The sequence below is a fragment of the Bactrocera tryoni genome, chromosome 3 (genome assembly GCF_016617805.1).
Source record: "Bactrocera tryoni isolate S06 chromosome 3, CSIRO_BtryS06_freeze2, whole genome shotgun sequence".
Lineage (NCBI taxonomy): Eukaryota > Metazoa > Arthropoda > Insecta > Diptera > Tephritidae > Bactrocera > Bactrocera tryoni.
In genome coordinates, this window is record NC_052501.1 from 227,820 (window position 1) to 247,935 (window position 20,116).

The window sequence follows — 20,116 nt, forward strand, 5'->3', positions numbered from 1 at the left end:
GTGGATGTGGTATTTAGTATTCTTTTGCCTTTTAAATATTTAGTTTGCCATTTTATTTTCATTTCTCTTTTGCATTAGCTTGTTTTTCCGCCTATGTTTTATCTTTTTAAGCTTTTATTAATTTAATTTTGTTTTTATTTTTCAATTTTCTTCCTAATTTTCCCCTGCTAATTTTACTCCTTAAACTTCGTTAAACCGTATAACTTCGTATCTCTGAATTCCTCCGCTTGTGCTTGCGTAACTGTATCTGTATGCTTTATATATGCCCGATTTGTTATACAATACGTGGGCCCTATGTTTGTAGTCTTAGATACCGATTGCTTCGAGCGTTTGTTGGGCAAATGTGCGAATTTGTTGGAGAGCGGCATCAGCGGTTACCGCTACCTAGACGATGATTTGCGCATTTATTATGACAATATGAAAGTGCTGCAGGACATTAAATTGTAGAGCCATTCATTCCGTTTGCTTGTTGTTTTATCATTTTAATATTAGTTGTATGCTTTCATTACTTAACTTTTGTTATTATTAATTATTTCTATGCAAAAACCGAAAACTCTTCATTTCGATTTAAAAAAGTAAACTTTCCTTTTAACCTTCTTATCCACAAATCTATTTTAATGCCCTTTAAATTCTCCTTAAAAAATCATCAATAATAAAACTCAATAAACAATCAAATGCTTGAATCGACTTGTGCTTGGCAATGCGTGAAAGATTTGGACAAGAGCGCTTTCGAGCGAATACTCGGGTTCCTTACGGATGTGCTCAAGCGAAATGCAGAAATCTATGAAGAACAGTTATCGAATCTTGCACGGGAGAATATATTTTAAAAATCATTCACTTTTCTTATGTATGTATGGACAGTAGTTTTTTGTATACGTTTGTGTTGAATTTCGTGCACTCAATGTTACAAGTCTCCAGGGAAATCCAGAACGGAATGGATGCTTCTAAATACATTCCGTTTTGATACTAACGCTGAGTAAATGTTATAAGATTTATATGCATACAAATAAATGCAAAGCAAAAAAATATTTTATAATTATTTCAAGTTATGAAAACTGGCAAAAGATAGAACTGATACACTGTGGGCAAAAAATAGTAAGACTTTCCACCATTCGCTGAAATATTTTTTTCTAGGCCGGTATGACAGTTACATCTGTGCCAAACGTCACATCAAAATAATCATTAGTGCTTAGTATAAGCTTGTCTTTCTGAAGAACATAAAGTGCATTCGGCGATTTTTAGTGAAATTAGTCAACAAAGAAGTTCCATTGAATCAATACTTCCCGGCTACCAGCATGCTATGAAACATATTAAGCGTCACGTCAAATCAAGGTTAAGTTGACAGTTTTCTTTGATTATTGAGATGCCAAGCACTCCGAATTCCTTCCGGCCGGCCAAACTGTCAACAAGGAATACTATTTGAATCTAATGCGCCGTTTGCGCGAAGCAATTCGTAAAAAGAGGCCGGATTTATGGACCGACAGTTCTTGGTTTTTGCACCGTCGCAAACTGCGTCGATCCTCTGAATCGCATCGCGCTTTGAAGGCTATTTCGGAAATTGCCTCTAACAACTGTTTCAAGGATTGGAAAAAACGTTGGCACAAGTGTATTATGGACAAGGGGGATTACTTTAAGGGGTACAACATAGATTTCGAAGAATTAATAAGGAATTTCGGAATTATGAACAAAGTCTTACTGTTTTTTGCTCATATGTAGTAGTAAGGCATCCGGCGGATCCCAAACACAGCGCACAACCCTTTGGAGGGTGTTTCGGCTTCTCACTTCAGCGATGTTCACGCCAATAAAACAAAGCAAAGCGCTGTTTCATTTCAGAGGATACCTCTCTAAGAGAATTAAAATTTCCTTACAATATATGTACACATATAAATCTGTATAACTACAATCTTCGGTTGATAACGATACTGAAAGGTCTCTTAATATGAGCAGTTTAAAAAGGAAGGAATATAAAAAAATGAATGAAATACTTGGCGAGACCTCCATTTAGTATACCAAAATTGTATTCTGTCGTCCGATTTGTAGCTCTAATAACAATTAATATCAATTCCATGATATATTATACAGAGGCCGAATTAGTTTTTTACGAGATCCGGTCGGACGGCAGTTTTGTATTTTAGATTTTATTATTATTTTTATTGTTATGCAATTCTTTCATTAACGGAAATACAAAAGCACAAGCTACTAGAGGAAGCACAAGTACTATTCCGAGCTTCAAGTACTCACGAAGGTGTTAGAAAAGCACTAAGAAGTAAATAATTAGATCGGTAGTTGCTTGTTAGAAAGCAGGCCCATAAGTTCTAGGTATGTAAAGGTACCCTGCCACTTCCACCGTCATTTTCATCACCACTTTGGAGGCAAGGTCAACTAAAAGGCGCATTGGTAAGGCTCGAGTAATAATTAGAAGAAAATAACGGCGCATGTTAGCTTCTAATCTTGGTCAATTGGGTTACACCGCTTTCAAAAACACAGCCAACCAAAACACACACCAGTACCGATTAACAACTACAAAACACCAAAGGGACACTTGCTCCAATCGGGTAAAAGATATCCTCACCACACACACAAACATGCACAGTGTTTTAACAACAACAACTTATACCTTTTACCAGTTCGCCAAACAGTAATATTTGAATAACAGTTATGAGAGTACCGTTAGACAAGAAAATACCGTTAATGAGCTGAAGTAATGGAAATTATGTTGTCTAAAGTAAAAAAGGGTAACGGTTCTTTTAACACTTTCTGCATTAATATACTCATTGAGCCCTTTAATAAACGGATTGTCACACATACACATAAACACACTGACACTGCCAACACACATAAAAGCTTTTATTGACAATTTAATATTCTTTCATGAACCGATTTTTAACATTTTTGGTATTTTAGTGCTCAATGCGTAAGGCCACTAATTGTCGTAATTCCCAGTGTAAGTGGGAAGATACTAACTGCCTGCTCCTCCGTACCAACCGTCTTCAAGACCTGCGATCGACAGTTCAGTTCGTTTCTATTTCAAGGGGTCGCAATGTCAGAATTATAGCCCGGACGAGTGAGACTGTAAATGCGTGCCAATACCAGGAAAGATTGGTCCCAGGTCCCCCAAAAGTTTACCTCAAAACATTCCAATCTTAAAGTTGAAATTAACTGTTTTTTTTCACATACAATACACTCATTTTGCCTAACATAAAAGTTCCCTAGTTATTACATTAATGGAAAATGTTTTAACATTAATTCAAATCTTCTGAAATCTTCTCAAATGCTCTCGAAAAGTAACCAAATTGTGCAATTTCACATCGAAATAAAAATAACTTAATTTATTTGGCCTCAGAAATACACAAAAGTTAAAAATTTTGGTTAAAACCCACATTTGAAGAGGTGTTGGTTCCTTAAAAAATTTGACAACAGAACTTAATGATCTACATATGTATGTAGTTCCTGTAAACCTTCGGAAATAAAAGTGTGAGCAAGACCTCAATCAGCCGCAAAACAGTTATTTTTTATTATTCATATATGCCGTTATATACAATATTTACACCGAAACTTTAATTGATTTGATTAATACTCACCGATCCCAACGGGGTTAGATCGCCGAAAAAGCAACCCTTGGCCGGATAAAATCCGTGGGAACTGAAAATATACTTTGAATAAGCAAACGTATACATATGTATGTATACGACAAAACGCAAGAACTTTAATTGATCGAACTCAACAGTCTCAATAGAGTAAATTTGCCTCTCTTATATAAATCCCGTTACAATTGTAAATATGTGTGTGTGAACTTGCTTGTGAGGGTGTTGAACTCTTTCTGTGTTTCCATTAATTTTGTAAATAGGAATCTGTTAGTCTTATACTTAATTTTATGTTTTATTTTATGAATTTATTTATTTTTCTGTTTTGCTTTGGACATTTCCACTTATTCCTACTTCAACGAACTGCAGCATGCGAGTAAAGAAGTATTTGTATCATAAGATTTGTGTCTAATTGGCAACTGAAAATCAGCGGAAAAGTGTTGTGCATGCGGCCACACTAAAAGCAAATAATAAAACAGCAACAACAAATATTTGAATTAACTTTTGAATTTCGCTAAGCACATTTGAATAATCTCTGCTCACAATTCTCTCTACTCACTTTATTTAGTCTTGGAGGTGCGAGCATTCGAGCGCTTGCTGGGCCCGTGCATGGAGATCATGAAGCGCAACATTGACGACTACGAGACGCAGCTTATCAAAATCTTTGGCACCAAAAACAACATTAGCGATACACGATAAAAAGTCTGAGTTCCAAGCAAACACACACACAACTAAGAATACACACGCACACACACACACTGACCGCCAAAAGCGCTCACGTGCGAAGTTCACATACACAACAACAACACCAACAAGAACTACAACTACAACAATGCCACTCTAAAAGCGGTGGCAATATAAATCTACTAATAATATCATTAATAATTTAATTAAAATCCAACTGAAGCTGCAGCAGACGCCATTAGTACGTGTAGTTAGGAATACAACAACAGCAGCGGCAGCATCAACAACAACAGTAACAGCATTAAGAGCAGCGCACTAAAATACAATAGTCAATCATGTTGAAAGTCAAAGGAGAGGAGAATCACTAAAGTAACAACAGAAACAGAAACAGAATTTACAAATGCATCAAGTGCAACAGCAACTAAAACAGCATAGCATAATACTAGACCAAACCAAGTCCATATTTATTCACAAAACATATTGAATTGTAAGCACAAGAAATTAGTTTAAAGCAAGAAAGTGCTTATGTATGTGTATACTAGTATAGTATGCGTATGTATGTATGTATGCATGTATGTACTATTATCGGCGAACGCCACACAAGCCAATGCATCCCTGCAAAGAGCTTCAGCTAGTCAGGAAATGTAGAAGCTCCCATCCGGAATCGAAGTAGACAGAAAACAACAGTCTTCTTCCAATCATAGAAGGATTTTCAGATAGATTTCTCAGAACTGACACAAGGCTGGCATGTTTCCGAAATCTGACAAGCCGGAACTCATAGGACAACATCATTTCGCGCCGGGATGCAAGCGCTCGCCGCCTACATACAAACACAAACACACATATGTGTGCGTAAGCACTCACACAATACATACACACATGCATACAAGCATATCTGGTAAAGTAAGTAAAGTATATCTTCTAATTTCTTTCTACTTGTTGTTTTTATAGTTTGTAAAATGGGAAGTAGTGGGAGTGAGCCAGGCGCTTGAAAACTTTCCTTTTGCTTACAAACATACATATACATAGATACACACTGCTTTTCTGCCATTCTCAAGCAAAAGCCTTGGAAAACAAAAGCAACAAATATAAGTAAAAACAGTTAATTTAAATGCTTAAACGCTGCTCTCAACCAGAGCAAGAAGAAGAAGAAAACGTAGAAGTAAGCGAACACACGAAGTCTCAGCACAGTGAGCCGTCGAGGCGAATGTAAACCTTAAAAAGTAAATAGTTACAAGCAACAAAAAGCAAACACAAAACAAAACAAAACCAAACATAAACATAGTTATTAGTGTAATTAAAAGTTTCAGCGATGCAGGCCATTACGAGATTGTTAATGAGAGAACTAGAGAACTAGAGGCGGGAGAAGGCAAAATATGAAAGATAGAAACATTTTAGTGCGGACACTTCAAAGGTGGTAGTTCATTTGAAATGGACCGAGGTCCGCTAGGTTTTGCGAAGATAAACACACGCACACACATACACATACATACATAAACATATTTGTTATAAATAAAATAATTTGTATTATTTATTTTTAATTGCAAAGCATATTATGTACATCTGGTTTATAGCAGAGCCATCAAACAATTAATATGATCTTAACAAAGAAGTTGTAAGCGACGTAAGTAAAATATAAATAAAAACAAAAATATAAAAAATAATATTAAAAATTAACAAGATTATTGATGGGTAAAGTCAACATGTAATTTGTACCGTTATTTTGCGTTATTTACAACTCAAACACACAAACATACATAGATATTTCCGACAACAAAGCGACGTATTCTGAGCCACAAACCAGAAAACAAAATAAGTTAAAAGTAAAAGACATGAATTAAAATAACGGTAGAATTGAGAAGTGCGTGCTTTTCAATGGAAATTATTAAAAATCCACGGCAATTGTTTGTTTATTTGCTTCAGTTTTGTTCGTTGCCACCAGAGGTGACTCGTTCAGTGTTTTCCTACTACCGAGCAACGGTACCCAGTAAAACCCGAAAATCATATTGAGAGTTAGATGGCATAGCAACCCATCAGATGAGTTGCATTTATGGGGAAAGGTTTTTGTCACGAATGTTAAGTCAGTTGGTCGCCGAAGATCAGTGAAACATGCGCACCCACCATTAGATGGCTACACGATCCCATATATGAGTCCATGTCCTTAAGTTCCGTCAACCTGGCGCTGAGCTGTTTAACCAGCCAGCAGTTTTTAGCTGTATATAAACTGGATCGTTCTGTGAATTAGTTAAGATGGGAGCATATCAGCCAACCATAGGTCATGACCATTTCCTCAACTACGCCGCACTAATATGGTCGCCTGAATGCAGTGGAACGCAGATAATAAAGCTTCAGACTTGTCAGAACACTGCACTCCGGACTACTACGGGATGCCTCTTGATGTCTCCTATTGAGCACCTACATATTGAGGCTCGCATGCTCCCAGTAAAGCATAATGAACTCTTCTCCAGGCAGTTCGTGCCGGGATGCTTTCGAAGAAATCACCCCTGCAGTCACCTGCTTGGAACATCAAGAGGTCATTCCTGAATTCGTCTACGACATTAGACAGTGCGCCGACCAAACTTCGGACGCAACAAACTTCCGCAGCATCGTTCTGGATACTGTAGTACGTTAAATTCCCACTTATCCAGAATAGACCCCGACATATCCAATATATGTCCTGCGTGCAATTAGTCTCCGCATGGCACTGACCACCTCTTTGCATGCGCCATCTACCCCACTCATATAACACCCCTCTCCCTTTGGTACGATCACGTCGAAACAGCACGTTTTTTGGGCCTTCCGTCAGATAATGTCGACGACAACTTGGCTAATCCTTAACGGGGACTAGGTACCCGTTAGGACAGCATCAACCATTCATCTCAACTGGAGTTATACATATATTTTTAAAAGATACCTTATGATGTCCACTCGCTGACCAACTTTCACCAAATACCGTTTTCAGTTCAGAATTTAGAGATTCAAATCGAACAAAGCTGGTTCATCCGTTCCCTGAATCGAATGGATACGGGATTTTCGTATTTACCTAAAATACGAGTATGTACATATGTATACACCAGCAATCCTTTGTTAGTTACAACAACAGAAATGACAATGAGCCCATTTGTGCATATACACTCACTCTCATTATGTAGAAATGCGTTTGCATGGGTGTGGAATCGTCAACACATACACAGGAAATCTATTCACACAAATCCAACTGTATTGTAATTAGCTAGTAAGGACATATTGAAGTACTTGTAAGAATACAATTACCGTTTTACATTGCACAATCGAAATGAGAGGAGATCATCAGAAGAAGTAGAATAAACCGTAAAAAGCGTTAAAAAATACCAAAAATGTGAAAAAAATCATACAAACCGCTCCGCGTCGATAGTGCCGCACGCTTGAGTAAGAAGATATTTGATTGCGAATGGAGGAAAATTTGCAAATTTCGTTTCTTCGCTTCGATTTCAGAAGCAAAGTAAAAATATTCAAGATGTTACCTTAAATTAGAAGAAAAAAATATGAAAAAATAAAAATAATCTTAACATCAAAATAAATCCGTTGTGTGTGTGTGTATGTACCTATGAATTAATGAATATACATATATAAGCAAAACAAAATGGAGTCCTAAAAGTCAGCATGTCATTAATCAATTGCGGACCTTCTTGCAACATTGTTGGATCCTATTTACGTATGTGTGTATGTAAGATAAATAACTGTGAGCCTCCATTGATTTGATGTACTCGATGTGTTAACTGTATTTTGTTCTTTTTTATGCGTGTAACTAACTAGTCAGAGACGAACTTAAGCAATAATGCCCGTGCTTGTTAAACTCATATTTGTTACCGATAATCCGCAGCACCACTTCCGACGGACGAGGGTTCGAAGTGAAAACTGAGCAAACTGCGTTAAGCGAGTGTGCATTGGCACCGACGACCCCTAACGGGAGCCGGCCATGCCCAGAATGAAGTTCGAAAAATACCCCAAGTGGAAGCTTATGCCACAGCTATCCTCCCTGAAAGTGGTGAAGCTAGCAGAGGCTGTCGTAGCCGCAGAAAGGAAGGGGAATGCAAGCGGGAATCGCAATTGTCAGATTAAAATCAAAATCGTTCAACCTTTTCTGTCAACACTCACCTCTGCGGCGAGATCCTATCGCAATGGATTTTCTTTTGAATAAGATAACTTGCTTAAAGCGACTCCCTTCGTCCACTCACTGCTGGCAATCAAATGCACAATGTACCTAGCCCTTCAACATACAAAAATATGCATTTCGACATCTTCAGTAGTAATAGTCGCATGACCCGCCAATGCGTTGCCAAAACTATCTGGTCCAAGCATACTATTTTCAATAGTTTCTGTGGTGGATTTGTTAAACTTCGGGTACGCTTTTCTGTTGTCTTTCCAACTTCTTTTACAAATTCCCTCGACTGCTGCGCACATTCGCAGCGAATGAAAGGAGATATCCAATGAAAGTCTACTAAGGACCCCAATCACTAGAGGGAAGTCCATGGTCGGTGTGTGCGGTTAGGGGTCTATAAGACCCCTGAACCCCGTATTTTTGAGTATGCTCAACATGGATTCCCCTTTGCGTTAACTTAGGCACAAACAAGACCCTCGCTAACATGAGCTTATTATACCTGAACTGCACTCTAATGAAATAATGTATTTAACCGTTAAGCGATACAATTGAAAAGCAATTTTCAATTAAATTTAATTATAAATAAGTGAAATGTGTAGTATTTAATACAAAAAATAAAAATATTTAAATAGTAATTAATAAAGAACCTAATGAAAGGAAATGCGAAGTTTTAACTTGAACGGCTTGGAAACAAGGTCGGTAAGCGAACAGGGTTAATTAGGCAGCTGGAATGCAGTTGGACCGTAGCAGGAGCAAGTGTTTCAAAGAGCACGCAGGGGCTACTCGGAACACAAAACTGAGCACCACGAATTATCTGAGCGATAAATTTTCGAGATGTTATTCCAAATTAAGAACAATCAACCAGGGGGTTCCGGAGACTGCCGTCCTGCGATGATGAATTTAAAAGTCGGCGGTTCATTGCACGGAACCAAACCCAATGATTTCCTTTACAAGCTGGAAGAGAGACATCCGCTTTCTAATGGACCCCATTTCGGACGAGATTATGTACAATCAGCACCTTATCGCGACACTCTTAGTTAACCACTCTGAGTTAACACCATCCACTACAGAAGAAGAACTCGAGTAGTGTCTTCAGAAAAAATAACAAAGTCTCGGCCAACACCATCCCTTCGCATGGCCATTCAAACTAATACACCTAAGCTTTTATTTAAGGCGACTCCGTCGAAATTCCGCGTTTCCTAGACGCTTTAGATGACGTCGATGGCAGCACTACACTCTCACTTCCTCATTTAACGTCAAAGATCTTTCCGACGGCTTGAGAAGTGCAACTACTGAACTGTTTACTATCCGTCCCACCCAGTCGGGTCTGCGTAATCGGAACCGACACGGACTTTTACCCGACCAACAACTGTCAACTCGGCAGGGTTCCTCCAAATTACTATCAGAAGTGCCTAAAATACCTATTTCTGGATACCGAATTGAAACACCAGGGTCTGTTGGGTGTCCACTAAACTTTATTGTTTTATTTTTATATCTTTAAAAACTTGTTTTTGTTTTTTTCTCTCGTAATGTTAAAATTAGTTTCGGGTACGCTCGGTTTCTACGTGAGTACGCTGAATGGTTCATACCTAGGTGTATGTGTGTGAATGCCGCGAGATATATAATGTTCATTTACAACACGCGTTGGCTCAAAATCGGTAATACTTCAACCGATTTTCAATACTATCAATTTTCGTGTTTTTTCGCTTTCGTAATCGCTTTAGAGGCGGTGATTCGGTAGATAACATCTTACATAGTTGTATTTTCTTTATTTTTATAATATTATTATTTGTTTTATTCAAATTAGAAATTGTTGTTTGTCTTGTTTAAGCATACTTCAATTTGACAAATTGGTTTGTTTAATATTCATTGATTTTAAAACTAAAAATCTAACTGTAAAGATCGTCATCACCATTGTCGCCTGGCGGATTCGCTGGTACATTCGGTCCAGAACCTTGTGAAGTGCTGCTGGCACCCGGGAATCTATTTTGTTATTTTGTGGATAAAAAGGAAATAAATCAATTAACTAGCCCTCATTCGCAGTAAAAATCAGGTCGAGATATTACCTGAAGTTCTGTCCAAAGCCGCGCGATTGCTGCAAAGTCTGTGCAAACATTTCGTATTTCCGAATATCGTTGTCCGACACCGAACGTCTTGCGAACTTCATCGCTTCTTCAAAGTGTGCACGTGTGATTTCCGGGACTGGATCATCCTCGTCCATCTAAATGTTGAGGCAGTTTCGAGTAAGCAATTAAAATCAAATAATTTTTGTTTTACTCAAGTCTTACCTCCATAGTTTGCTTCTCTGCGCGCTCCTTTTCCCGACGCACTTCGGCTTCGATTGCTTGCCGAATAGCCAACTTACAGGCACGCTGACAGATTTCGGTCAAATCAGCACCTGAGAATCCTTGTGTCACCTTGGCAATGTATGTAAGATCGACATCCTTAGCCAGTGGTGACTTGCGAAGGTTTGCCTTAAGAATAGCTTCACGCGACTTGTCATCGGGAAGTGGAATATAGATCAGTTGATCCAAACGGCCAGGACGCAAAATGGCTGGATCAATAATGTCGGGACGATTGGTTGCACCAATGATGAATACGTTCTTCTTAGCACCCATGCCGTCCATTTCAGTAAGAATTTGGTTAATAACGCGATCAGCGGCACCACCGGCGTCGCCTACATTACCGCCACGTGCCTTAGCAATCGAGTCCAATTCATCGAAGAAGAGCACACAAGGAGCAGCCGAGCGTGCTTTGTCGAAAATGTCTCGTACGTTTGCTTCGGACTCACCAAACCACATAGTAAGCAATTCGGGTCCCTTAACCGAAATGAAGTTAGCCTGGCATTCATTAGCAATAGCCTTAGCAAGAAGAGTTTTACCTATGTGCGGAATACGAACAGTAAGTATACTCATATTCAAGGTGGAACAAAATATTTTTCAAAACTCACCACAACCAGGTGGACCGTAGAACAGCACACCACGACTGGGCTGCATGCCGAATTTCAAGAATTTATCCGGATGTTCTACTGGATACTGTACCAATTCTTGCAACTCCTTCTTCACACTTTCCAAACCACCAATATCCGACCAAGTAGTGTTGGGCACCTCCACCACAGTTTCGCGCAATGCTGATGGGCTCGACTTGGTCATAGCATAACGGAAATTCTCCATAGTTACGGCCAAAGAGGCCAATACTTCGGCATCGATTTTATCGTCTTCCAAATCGATGAGATCCATTTTTTCACGAATCTGTTGCAAAGCAGCTTCGGAACAAAGCGAAGCCAAATCAGCACCCACGTGACCGTGAGTTTCAGCCGCAATTTGCTCTAAGTCGACGTCTTCATGCAATTTCATATTTTTGGTGTGAATACGCAAAACTTCTAATCGACCGGTGGCATCCGGAATGCCAATGTCAATTTCACGATCGAAACGGCCGAAGCGACGCAGCGCAGGGTCAATCGAGTTCGGCCTGTTGGTGGCGGCCATGACTATAAGATGCGAGCTCTTCTTCATGCCATCCATAAGGGTGAGCAATTGCGACACAATACGACGTTCCACCTCACCATGGGTTTTATCACGCTTAGGAGCGATAGCGTCGATTTCATCAATGAAAATAATAGCAGGCGAATTCTTCTCAGCTTCCTCGAAAGCCTTACGCAAATTCGACTCTGATTCACCGGCAAGCTTAGACATGATTTCCGGGCCGTTTATAAGGAAGAAGAATGCACCGGTCTCGTTAGCGACAGCGCGTGCAATTAACGTTTTACCTGTACCAGGTGGACCGTACATGAGAATGCCACGTGGTGGTTTCACACCGATAGCCTTGAAAAGCGAAGGATGACGGAGTGGCAGCTCCACCATTTCCTTTATTTGAGCCAGTTGCTTGCGACAACCACCAATATCGTCATAGCCCACAGCGTTAAGCGATTCCTCTTCTTCCTATAGATCATAAGTGAAAAAGTGTTCTTAAACTAAAAATAAATAACTAGTTTCGTATAACTTTACCTCGCGTTTAATTGGATCGCCATCACAAAATATAACGGTCTCAGGTGCTACAATACAGTATGGCTCCGGATCGGTGAGAACAACTTTAAATTCTATCGGACGCATAGCAGCGCGCACAATGAAGTTGTCACCCATGTGGATGGGCCGGTAAGCTTCCAGGAAATATGGTTTCAAGTAGATTTCGAAAAGATTACCAGTCACACCTTCTGCCGTGTCGTCGATAGGCAAAATGCGAACACGTTTGCCGTACTTTACATCTGGACACGATTGAATGGAGACCACGTCGGACAAGTGGACACACAGGTTGTTGCGCACAACACGATTCATGCGGATCTTCTCATTAGGGCAGTTTTCATCTGATAACACTATGCAGACAGTTTCCTTACGGCGTTTGCCCTTCAAAATAACCGTATCGCCTCTGAACAATTGCAATTCATCCATTTTTTCCTATGCAATGCAGGGAAATAACAATAATATTACTCAGCTGATAAAATAAATGACGAATTTTCTTTTAAAAATAAAAAAATTAGAAAACGTACGTACCCGGCACTAACTAAATATATATAAACATTTCAATTATACCTGCGACAATGACACCACGGAGTTATCATCGTTGACGGCTTCTTCAACGATTAAACGGTTTGGGCGGTCCTTACGCTTAAGAATTGCGGTAGCTAAATCATCACTGTTGGGAAGAAAAACAATTTTAAATCAGTAAGTGGCTTGAAAAAAGGCGTAATATTTATATATATATATATATATATAGAAGTAAAGCTCATCACACCGCTTGTCACTAGAAGCTTGAGCGCAAATAGGTCCAGAATTTGCTCCAGAAGGTTCTCCGCCTTTGCCATCTTTCTTATTTGGACCCGTCGAATTTGGCGATGGCAAATACAATGAACCTTGTGTTTTTTTCAAACTCTGCTCTTGTTCCTGTCTGTATTTATGTACAAAATTTGTTAAATCTTGATCCGCGTCCATTAAATCATCATCGCAGACATCGTCGTCGGCATCGGGACTCCAATGAAAAGGCACATGATGGCGTCCACTATTGCCTCCACTTCCAGAATTACCACTACCACTAGCCATTGTTTGGTTTATTCTTTTTTGATAGTTTATTTTTTTACAATTGCGCAGACAATTTTCTTTGTTTGAAAGTATTTCAAAATTCGTTTCAAAGCGATGCCTTCAAATTTTTGGTAAAATTTTTGAAGACTGAGTTATTTTGAAAGATATTTCAATACAATTTGAAATTTGTAAAACAGGGTGGATTTCTTAAGCATATTGACATTTAGAAGCGTACAGTGGATAGCTCTACTCTTGTTCATGGGCATGGGTAATTACAGCCAGAGCAAATGGCGTATGAAAGGCTGAGTTGATGCCGCAGCAGGTCATTTGTAGCACTGCATATACAAATTGCTGTTTTGAGGTTATTATTTCAAAGCCTTCAAACAAAAGTTTTTATTTAAAAGCATATTAAATAGCAGGAAAACTATTAATTTTGATCATTTTTACGCTATTTTATGAGGCATTTCATTAAATTAAAATATATTTCGTCGGTGATGACAACGCGAAATTGAAGCTAGCAGTGAACTCGCAGTCGCAGTCTCTGCAGCAGCAACTTAGTTTGACAAAACACAAAGTCGGCTTTTCAGAATTAACGAAAATTATGGTCTTTACACTCACCCTTTAGAATCGGCCATATTGGTTGTTAACACTTTATGCTTAATTCACTAAATATATGGAAAACTTTAAATATTATTTATACCAAAATCACTTAAACGCGGAGGAAAACTTTTCACTTTGCAACGAAGGCGGCAGACAGCGAACGCAAACGATTCTTTTTCCTGAGTGTGTCGAAGGTTCGTTGACGGGAGTCGACGTTCAGGCAGCGCAGCTGCGATTCGGAAAAAAATTCAGAGTTCTACTTTTGAGCAGCAAGTTCATAAGAGTGAAATGATATTGTTCTCCGAAATTTTTATCTTTATTCGGTATTAACATACTATTTCCATGCTCATTACTACTCGCTGTAAATATATACGTGGAATCAAAAATCAGGTAATTTGTGGAACCAAATTTAGTCTCATTATTTTCAATTATTAATGTTAATTGTAATATTCGCATGTGCTATCTAAATACAACACTGAAGCGAATGTTCGCTGACTCATGAACAGTGCTGCCCATTCGTAAAGACACGTCAGATTAAGAAATTTGCATTAGTTTGCACTTTTCTCCTATGTAGCTCAAGACTACTTACGAAGGTACCAAATTTCCCAACTATAAAACTGCAAAGAGGGGTATTTTCAAATCATTTGCAAAATATTAATATTAATTTGAATAAGAGTATAAAGAATCAAGCTCTCGCACTGGTTATAGAGCCATCTAGTGTAATTTTTTTGGTTTGAAGACGTGCTTATATAAAAGTAGTGATGCCACAAATTTCAGTTAGGTTAAATCGGGAAAAATAACTAGACATAGCCAGGGATAATCTATTATTATTTCTGACGTAGCTGTGGACCAATAACAACTAAATAAAGGATATTGTGTATTATCAATTAATTCTTATAAAATTTTTTACTTATTATGTTAATGTTAATCTTTATGTGTATATAAAAGAGAAAGGAAATTTTGTTCGTATGTTTCTCATGGACTCGGAAACATATGGTCATGGATGGTCAGGGACTGTTCCTGTGAAATTTGGTGGGGATCGGAAATTTTTTAATGTTCTTTAATGAATTATCGATGTGCATATCTACTTAGATTTTTAAATACAATTACGCTGACGCTTCCTTCTCCTTGCCTCGCATAATCAATATTTCAAACTCACCCACTGTCTGTCAGTTTCAAACATTTTCCATATGCAGATGCATAGATACCTTAGAAAATCCTCGAATTAACACAATATTTCCTCAAAAAAATAACTCTACTAAAATTTCATAGTACCATCTTTATCAGAACGTTCTATGCCTCCTTAAGTGTCTTCCAAAAATATTTTGTCTCGGAGCATTTCGATTTGTGCCTACTTTAACAGGCACATTTATTTTAGGCGTAGTTCAATAATTTCGTAACTTTATGAGTACGTACCAAACTTGTGGATAAATAATTCGAGTACAAATATTGCTATACTAAGGCTATAACTCACACCAAACATCCAGGCCATCCAGTAAAAATCGCTGGGAACCAGTATGTTGTACTGCCGTGAGTCATCCACGTTATAATCCAAATTTATGGCACCAATCGCTTTCATGTCGTAATAGGTCATAACTTGCCAATGGTTGATAAGTCCCGCTTCATTTACCAACGCAATAAACCGATTTAACGCCGGTTTGTATATGGAGTTCTCGTTAATAGGCATACCCAGGATGAGCCAGTCGTCCAATATAAAATCGGTGGCGAGCCGAAAGAGTTTCCGACGTCTGAGCGATTGTTTCAACTGGATGAAGGGCCACAATGAAGTGGTGACAGTATAACCATAGGTGGTGTTTAGAGACAAACGAAGTGACAAAAACTTTGACCAAGACGATATTATCTCAAATCCGTCTTTGTAACGTGACCAGGCAGCAGCGCCAAAAAGATTTATGACAATTGGGACCTCTTTCTCATTAACAAGACAACGAATATCCGATTTTATAAGGTCCTCGAAGCTGCTAATACGCGACTTAGTAGGCGGTTGGGTAAGAAATGTCTTCAAATACACTGCGAACAGGCAACTGGTGATGAGTCCCACAAGGAATATTGTAAAATAAATATAGCTCATTCGCCAATTGTTGTGCGGACACATTGGAAATGTTTGACCTAAAATGCCACGAAAGACTTGTCCAGGACAGCAGAGCGCACCCCAAAATGTTCTACCCGAACTGTGCCGTCGAATTTGAAAATATTCAAATAGATTTAAGAAAAATCCCAATGCAACGCCTATCAAAATAATAAACAAGAATAACTGGGATTGAAAGATGTACACGAACATTTCGTTCACTTCGAGGTCGCGCTCTACCGGCAGCATTATCAGCCACTTGGCGAATTCGAAAGGATATGTGAACTCCTGAACGGGTGCGAAGAATCTGTAAGAACTCAAACTGGTTGCAAAGTCGATGACGCCCGACCGCGTGCTGTTGTGCTGATCTCTTTGATATATAGTTTCGTTGATGTTAATAAGACGCGGAAAACGCAAGGTGGCGTTTAAATGTTGTCCAAAGGCCTCCACCAGTTTGCCTATGTAACCGGACATTTTCAGTGCACCACTGAGGTCTCGATACAGAAACGATCTCGGTTGGTTCTGATCGGGCTCTGTGTAGATTGGATGACCGTGGAGTTGGCGAGTTTTGTCGGGGAAATAGTTCGTAAACGGCATGAATGGAACGGCCGTCAGTTTGAAAGTAGGAAATGCATCGAACGTGAGTACCAAATGGGTACTTATAAAATCACTAAAAAGTGCGATGACGTTTAAAATTTGCAGCACTTGGCAATGCCGAAAGAGTTTTTCGACGACTTGTTCTTGGTGCACCTCTGCGTCAGCTTCCGCCAATAGAATTACATGTGTATCACGTATGTGCTGCAATTGTCTCGCAAGTCCACCGATTATACTGAATGAGTCAACGTTGCGCTCCACACACACCATGACGAGCAAATTGTGGTTGAAGAGTATTTTCAATTCCTTTTGGTACTGAGTTGCGGATCGTAGTTGTATCATCGGGGTTTCCATTTTTACCCAAATGTCCTTGTCGAAAGAGTTTGCTGCACAGTTTTCCAGCAAGACAGTTTGGTACCGCTGTCTATGATTCAGTTCCACAAGGAATTCGATGAGCCTTTGATTGCGGACATTTTCTCCTTCCTGTTGAACAGTGAAAGCGAGCGCCCACGAGAGGAAATGTATTAACGCCAGTGACTGCACAAGTTTTGAGAGCGCTAACATTTCGATGCTACTAACAGTTATCTTTTAGTACCGTAGTTCAGGAACCTCGTTGGGATACTGAATGTCAGGTTTCTCGCAAGTAAATAATATTCAAACGTTTGCCATCCCGAAAGCCCGTTTGCCATGATTTAGCAACTTCCAATAATGATGGAGATGACAAAGCTTCCGGGGTTCCCAATTTATGTAATAACAGTGGACCGTTCAACAACAATAATGAACGGTTTTATTGGTACATACTCCAACGTAAATGTTCACGAAGTACGGAAGGGATCTGCTGGCAAAATAAGTACCACTAGTTAACTGTACACCATATTAGGCAATTATCTGTAAGTGTGTATATCCAATAGGCAAATTACTGATTTATAAATTAACGCGAAAGATAATCTTCAAACAAACAATGGAAAATGGCTGAATTCAGCTCGTCATCAAATTATGGCTTCGAAAGACTACGTTGTACTTATAGGCAGTACAAAAGAACTCCACATAATTAGATGGATTCGCCTTCTTTGCTTACGACCGAGGGCTGAAATGGAATATGACGTTATTAAAGACTCAACAGTTTTCTATTGCATCGAAATGCAGGGGCGACCAAAATAAGTGGATTATACTTGGAAGAATCATTCTTTTCTATTAAAAAAGGTACAAAAGTTCGAGCGCTTCTTGAGGGGAGTTTAAGGAAACAATTTGGAATATTACGTCATTACATTCACTTCGGTATTTATATACAAACATTTTTAGAAGCGATGTAATATCTTATGGGTAATACATTAAGGAGGCTCATTTCAGCCCACAGTGAGACAGAGTGTTTTCGGACGATCTCCGAAGTCCTAATTAGATCGTAGTTAATTGAGTCTTCAGAGTCCAGTAAGTGTGTTCTATTTTCCTCGCTCTTCGCCTCTTTATGTTCGTGTTATCACAAATTACTTCAAAGTTTGGGAGCATACTCTGTCTGCCACAATTTAGCCGACCCTACCCTACTGTTAAAGATTAAGTACTAAAGATTTTGTCATCCATACCACGAGTCGCAGTCTAGTTTACATCCGGAAATGTTACGTATATGGACAATAACAAAAAATACTCGCTAATTCATATAAAATTATGCATGCACCTATGATTCACTTGTCGCTCTACTTTTACTTCCTCTTCGACTTTTTGGATTGAAACAAAAACAAATACGAATCTTCACTGAAACACATATGTTCACACCCACAAGTGAACATATGACGCATCACATCGCGACTAGCAGCTGGAAGGTCACGAGCGCCGTCATTGAGATTGCATCTGATTTAAAATCTCATAATCGAGCAGCAAGCGAGCCAAGATAAACTAAAACACTGAAACACCAAAACTGTGCATTTAAAAGCGGGTATTTGTATGTTGATGGACAAAGAAATATGCAAATGACCAACACTCGACAATTTCGAGTTCGTATTTGATTACGAACAGCATATTTTGTGTTGGGTAACTTCGGTTTTAGTGGGTGACAGCGCACACCGCTGAAACCCAAAAGTATGAAGTGTGCAATAAACACCCATATGCAAATGTGCTGAGGAAGCTTGCGAAACCCAAAATTAGCCAAATAGTTTCGGTATCCGATTGCTTGGTGTTGCCCTCGGCTTTTATTGTGAGAGAGTTGTTTTTAAACACTCCAAAATGAATAAAAAAAAAACCGACCACTGACACTTTACATGGTCTTTTGAAAGATTTTTATTGCGGTGTTAAAAATATTTATTGAGTCCAATTTGTTACGCTTTTGCTGATTAATTTTTTAAGAAACGTGTTGTCTTTATTAATTAAGTTTTTGTGTTTTTACTCTCGCAACATGTTGCACAGAGAATAATGGTTATACTCATATTCACCTACCAATACTTGCACATAGCACATGGGACCAATCTAGATACAAACAGATGAATCTGTAGTTTACATGATATGTCAGGTACATACAGGGTTTGTCCGGAGTAATAGGACTGAGTCGATTTAACAAAAAATTATTGAATCAATTGTTACAATTCTTTAAAAACTTTTAAAATAGGCTCCTTCTGCGTCGATGCAACGTTGCCAGCGCGATTTCCAAGCTACGATGGCGACACGGAAGGTATTTTCCGGAAGAGCCGAGGTGCATGCTCCTTGCTTGCCTTTGATCGGCCTCTTCAGGCAAGGAAAAAAAGTCAGGGGGCCACATCTGGGCTCTAGAGCGGCTGCGGAAAGTTTGAGATACTGCCCTTGGTTAGGTAGCTGTTCACAAGAAAGGCGGTGTAAGCCGGGGCGTTGTCGTGGTGCAACTTCGTATCGGCTGCGATGCCGATGATGCCTTGTCGAACCCGATTGACCCTTCGTTTGAGTCTCTTGAGGACTTCCACGTAAAACTTGGCGTTGACGGTTTGTCCAGGAGGAACAAATTCATGGTGGACGATGCCTTTGATGTCAAAAAAGAAAATGAGCATCGTTTTCACTCACCGCGGCTTCCGGTTATAAATATAACAACGCTTTTATGTCTGCCTGAAAGGAGGGCATTCATGGCTCTGTAATTAGAGGGCACATTGACCAATAATACTTGACTTGTGCATTGAGATTTGGCTGCTCCTGCATGTGTGAGCGCATGTGTGCGGCTAAAAATGATATTTGTCTCATGTGTTGTTATTGTTATTGTTGTTGTTGCTGCTGCTGTTGCAACTCGCACTCGAAAGTTAATTAGAAGTTACGCAATTTGGTTGACCGCAACACGATCCGTAACCGAATACTTTCAAATTCGTTTTCAAATTCATTTGAGCAAGTTATGTGTGCGCTG

The 20,116-nt window shown here is 39.1% G+C and overlaps 3 protein-coding genes across 17 annotated transcripts in view; 1 reads left to right on the forward strand and 2 right to left on the reverse strand.

Annotated features, from left to right (window-relative positions):
- LOC120772340 (cAMP-dependent protein kinase type II regulatory subunit) overlaps positions 1 to 5,932 on the forward strand; it is a 77,138-nt gene extending 71,206 nt beyond the window's left edge. For 11 of the 15 annotated variants that reach the window (XM_040100893.1, XM_040100894.1, XM_040100892.1 and 8 more), the window contains one exon: positions 305 to 1,399. In XM_040100893.1, the coding sequence (XP_039956827.1) occupies positions 305 to 447 (143 nt within the window). In that variant the 3' untranslated portion in view covers positions 448 to 1,399. Of the gene's footprint in view, positions 1 to 304; positions 1,402 to 4,152 lie in introns of those variants that run through there. The other 4 variants (XM_040100904.1, XM_040100903.1, XR_005705053.1 and 1 more) reach the window with 3 other exon arrangements.
- Positions 5,933 to 9,862: 3,930 nt separating this feature from the next.
- LOC120770943 (transitional endoplasmic reticulum ATPase TER94) lies at positions 9,863 to 14,276 on the reverse strand. Its single transcript, XM_040098654.1, has 7 exons — positions 14,103 to 14,276; positions 12,999 to 13,101; positions 12,417 to 12,863; positions 11,360 to 12,350; positions 10,698 to 11,290; positions 10,476 to 10,630; positions 9,863 to 10,392 (listed from the first exon to the last, which is right to left on the reverse strand). The coding sequence occupies exons 1-7, from the start codon at positions 14,117 to 14,119 to the stop codon at positions 10,299 to 10,301; spliced, it is 2,400 nt and encodes a 799-aa protein (XP_039954588.1). The 5' UTR covers positions 14,120 to 14,276; the 3' UTR covers positions 9,863 to 10,298.
- A 1,210-nt stretch (positions 14,277 to 15,486) lies between these two features.
- LOC120772992 lies at positions 15,487 to 17,328 on the reverse strand. The gene is made up of 3 exons (XM_040101905.1): positions 16,382 to 17,328; positions 15,559 to 16,273; positions 15,487 to 15,504 (listed from the first exon to the last, which is right to left on the reverse strand). The coding sequence occupies exons 1-3, from the start codon at positions 17,326 to 17,328 to the stop codon at positions 15,487 to 15,489; spliced, it is 1,680 nt and encodes a 559-aa protein (XP_039957839.1).
- Between the last annotated feature and the right edge of the window lie 2,788 nt (positions 17,329 to 20,116).

What these genes read in the sequence shown, in the direction of transcription:
- LOC120772992 (XM_040101905.1), bottom strand. Translation starts at nt 17,328, where the DNA reads ATGTTAGCGCTCTCAAAACTTGTGCAGTCACTGGCGTTAATACATTTC. An exon ending in GACCTCGAAGTGAACGAAAT is followed by an intron (nt 16,274 to 16,381) that starts GTTCGTGTACAT and finishes TCGACGGCACAG; the next exon opens with TTCGGGTAGAACATTTTGGG.
- LOC120770943 (XM_040098654.1), bottom strand. An exon ending in CAGAGAAGCAAACTATGGAG is followed by an intron (nt 10,631 to 10,697) that starts GTAAGACTTGAG and finishes CTCAACATTTAG; the next exon opens with ATGGACGAGGATGATCCAGT. An exon ending in GGCTTTGGACAGAACTTCAG is followed by an intron (nt 10,393 to 10,475) that starts GTAATATCTCGA and finishes ATAACAAAATAG; the next exon opens with ATTCCCGGGTGCCAGCAGCA.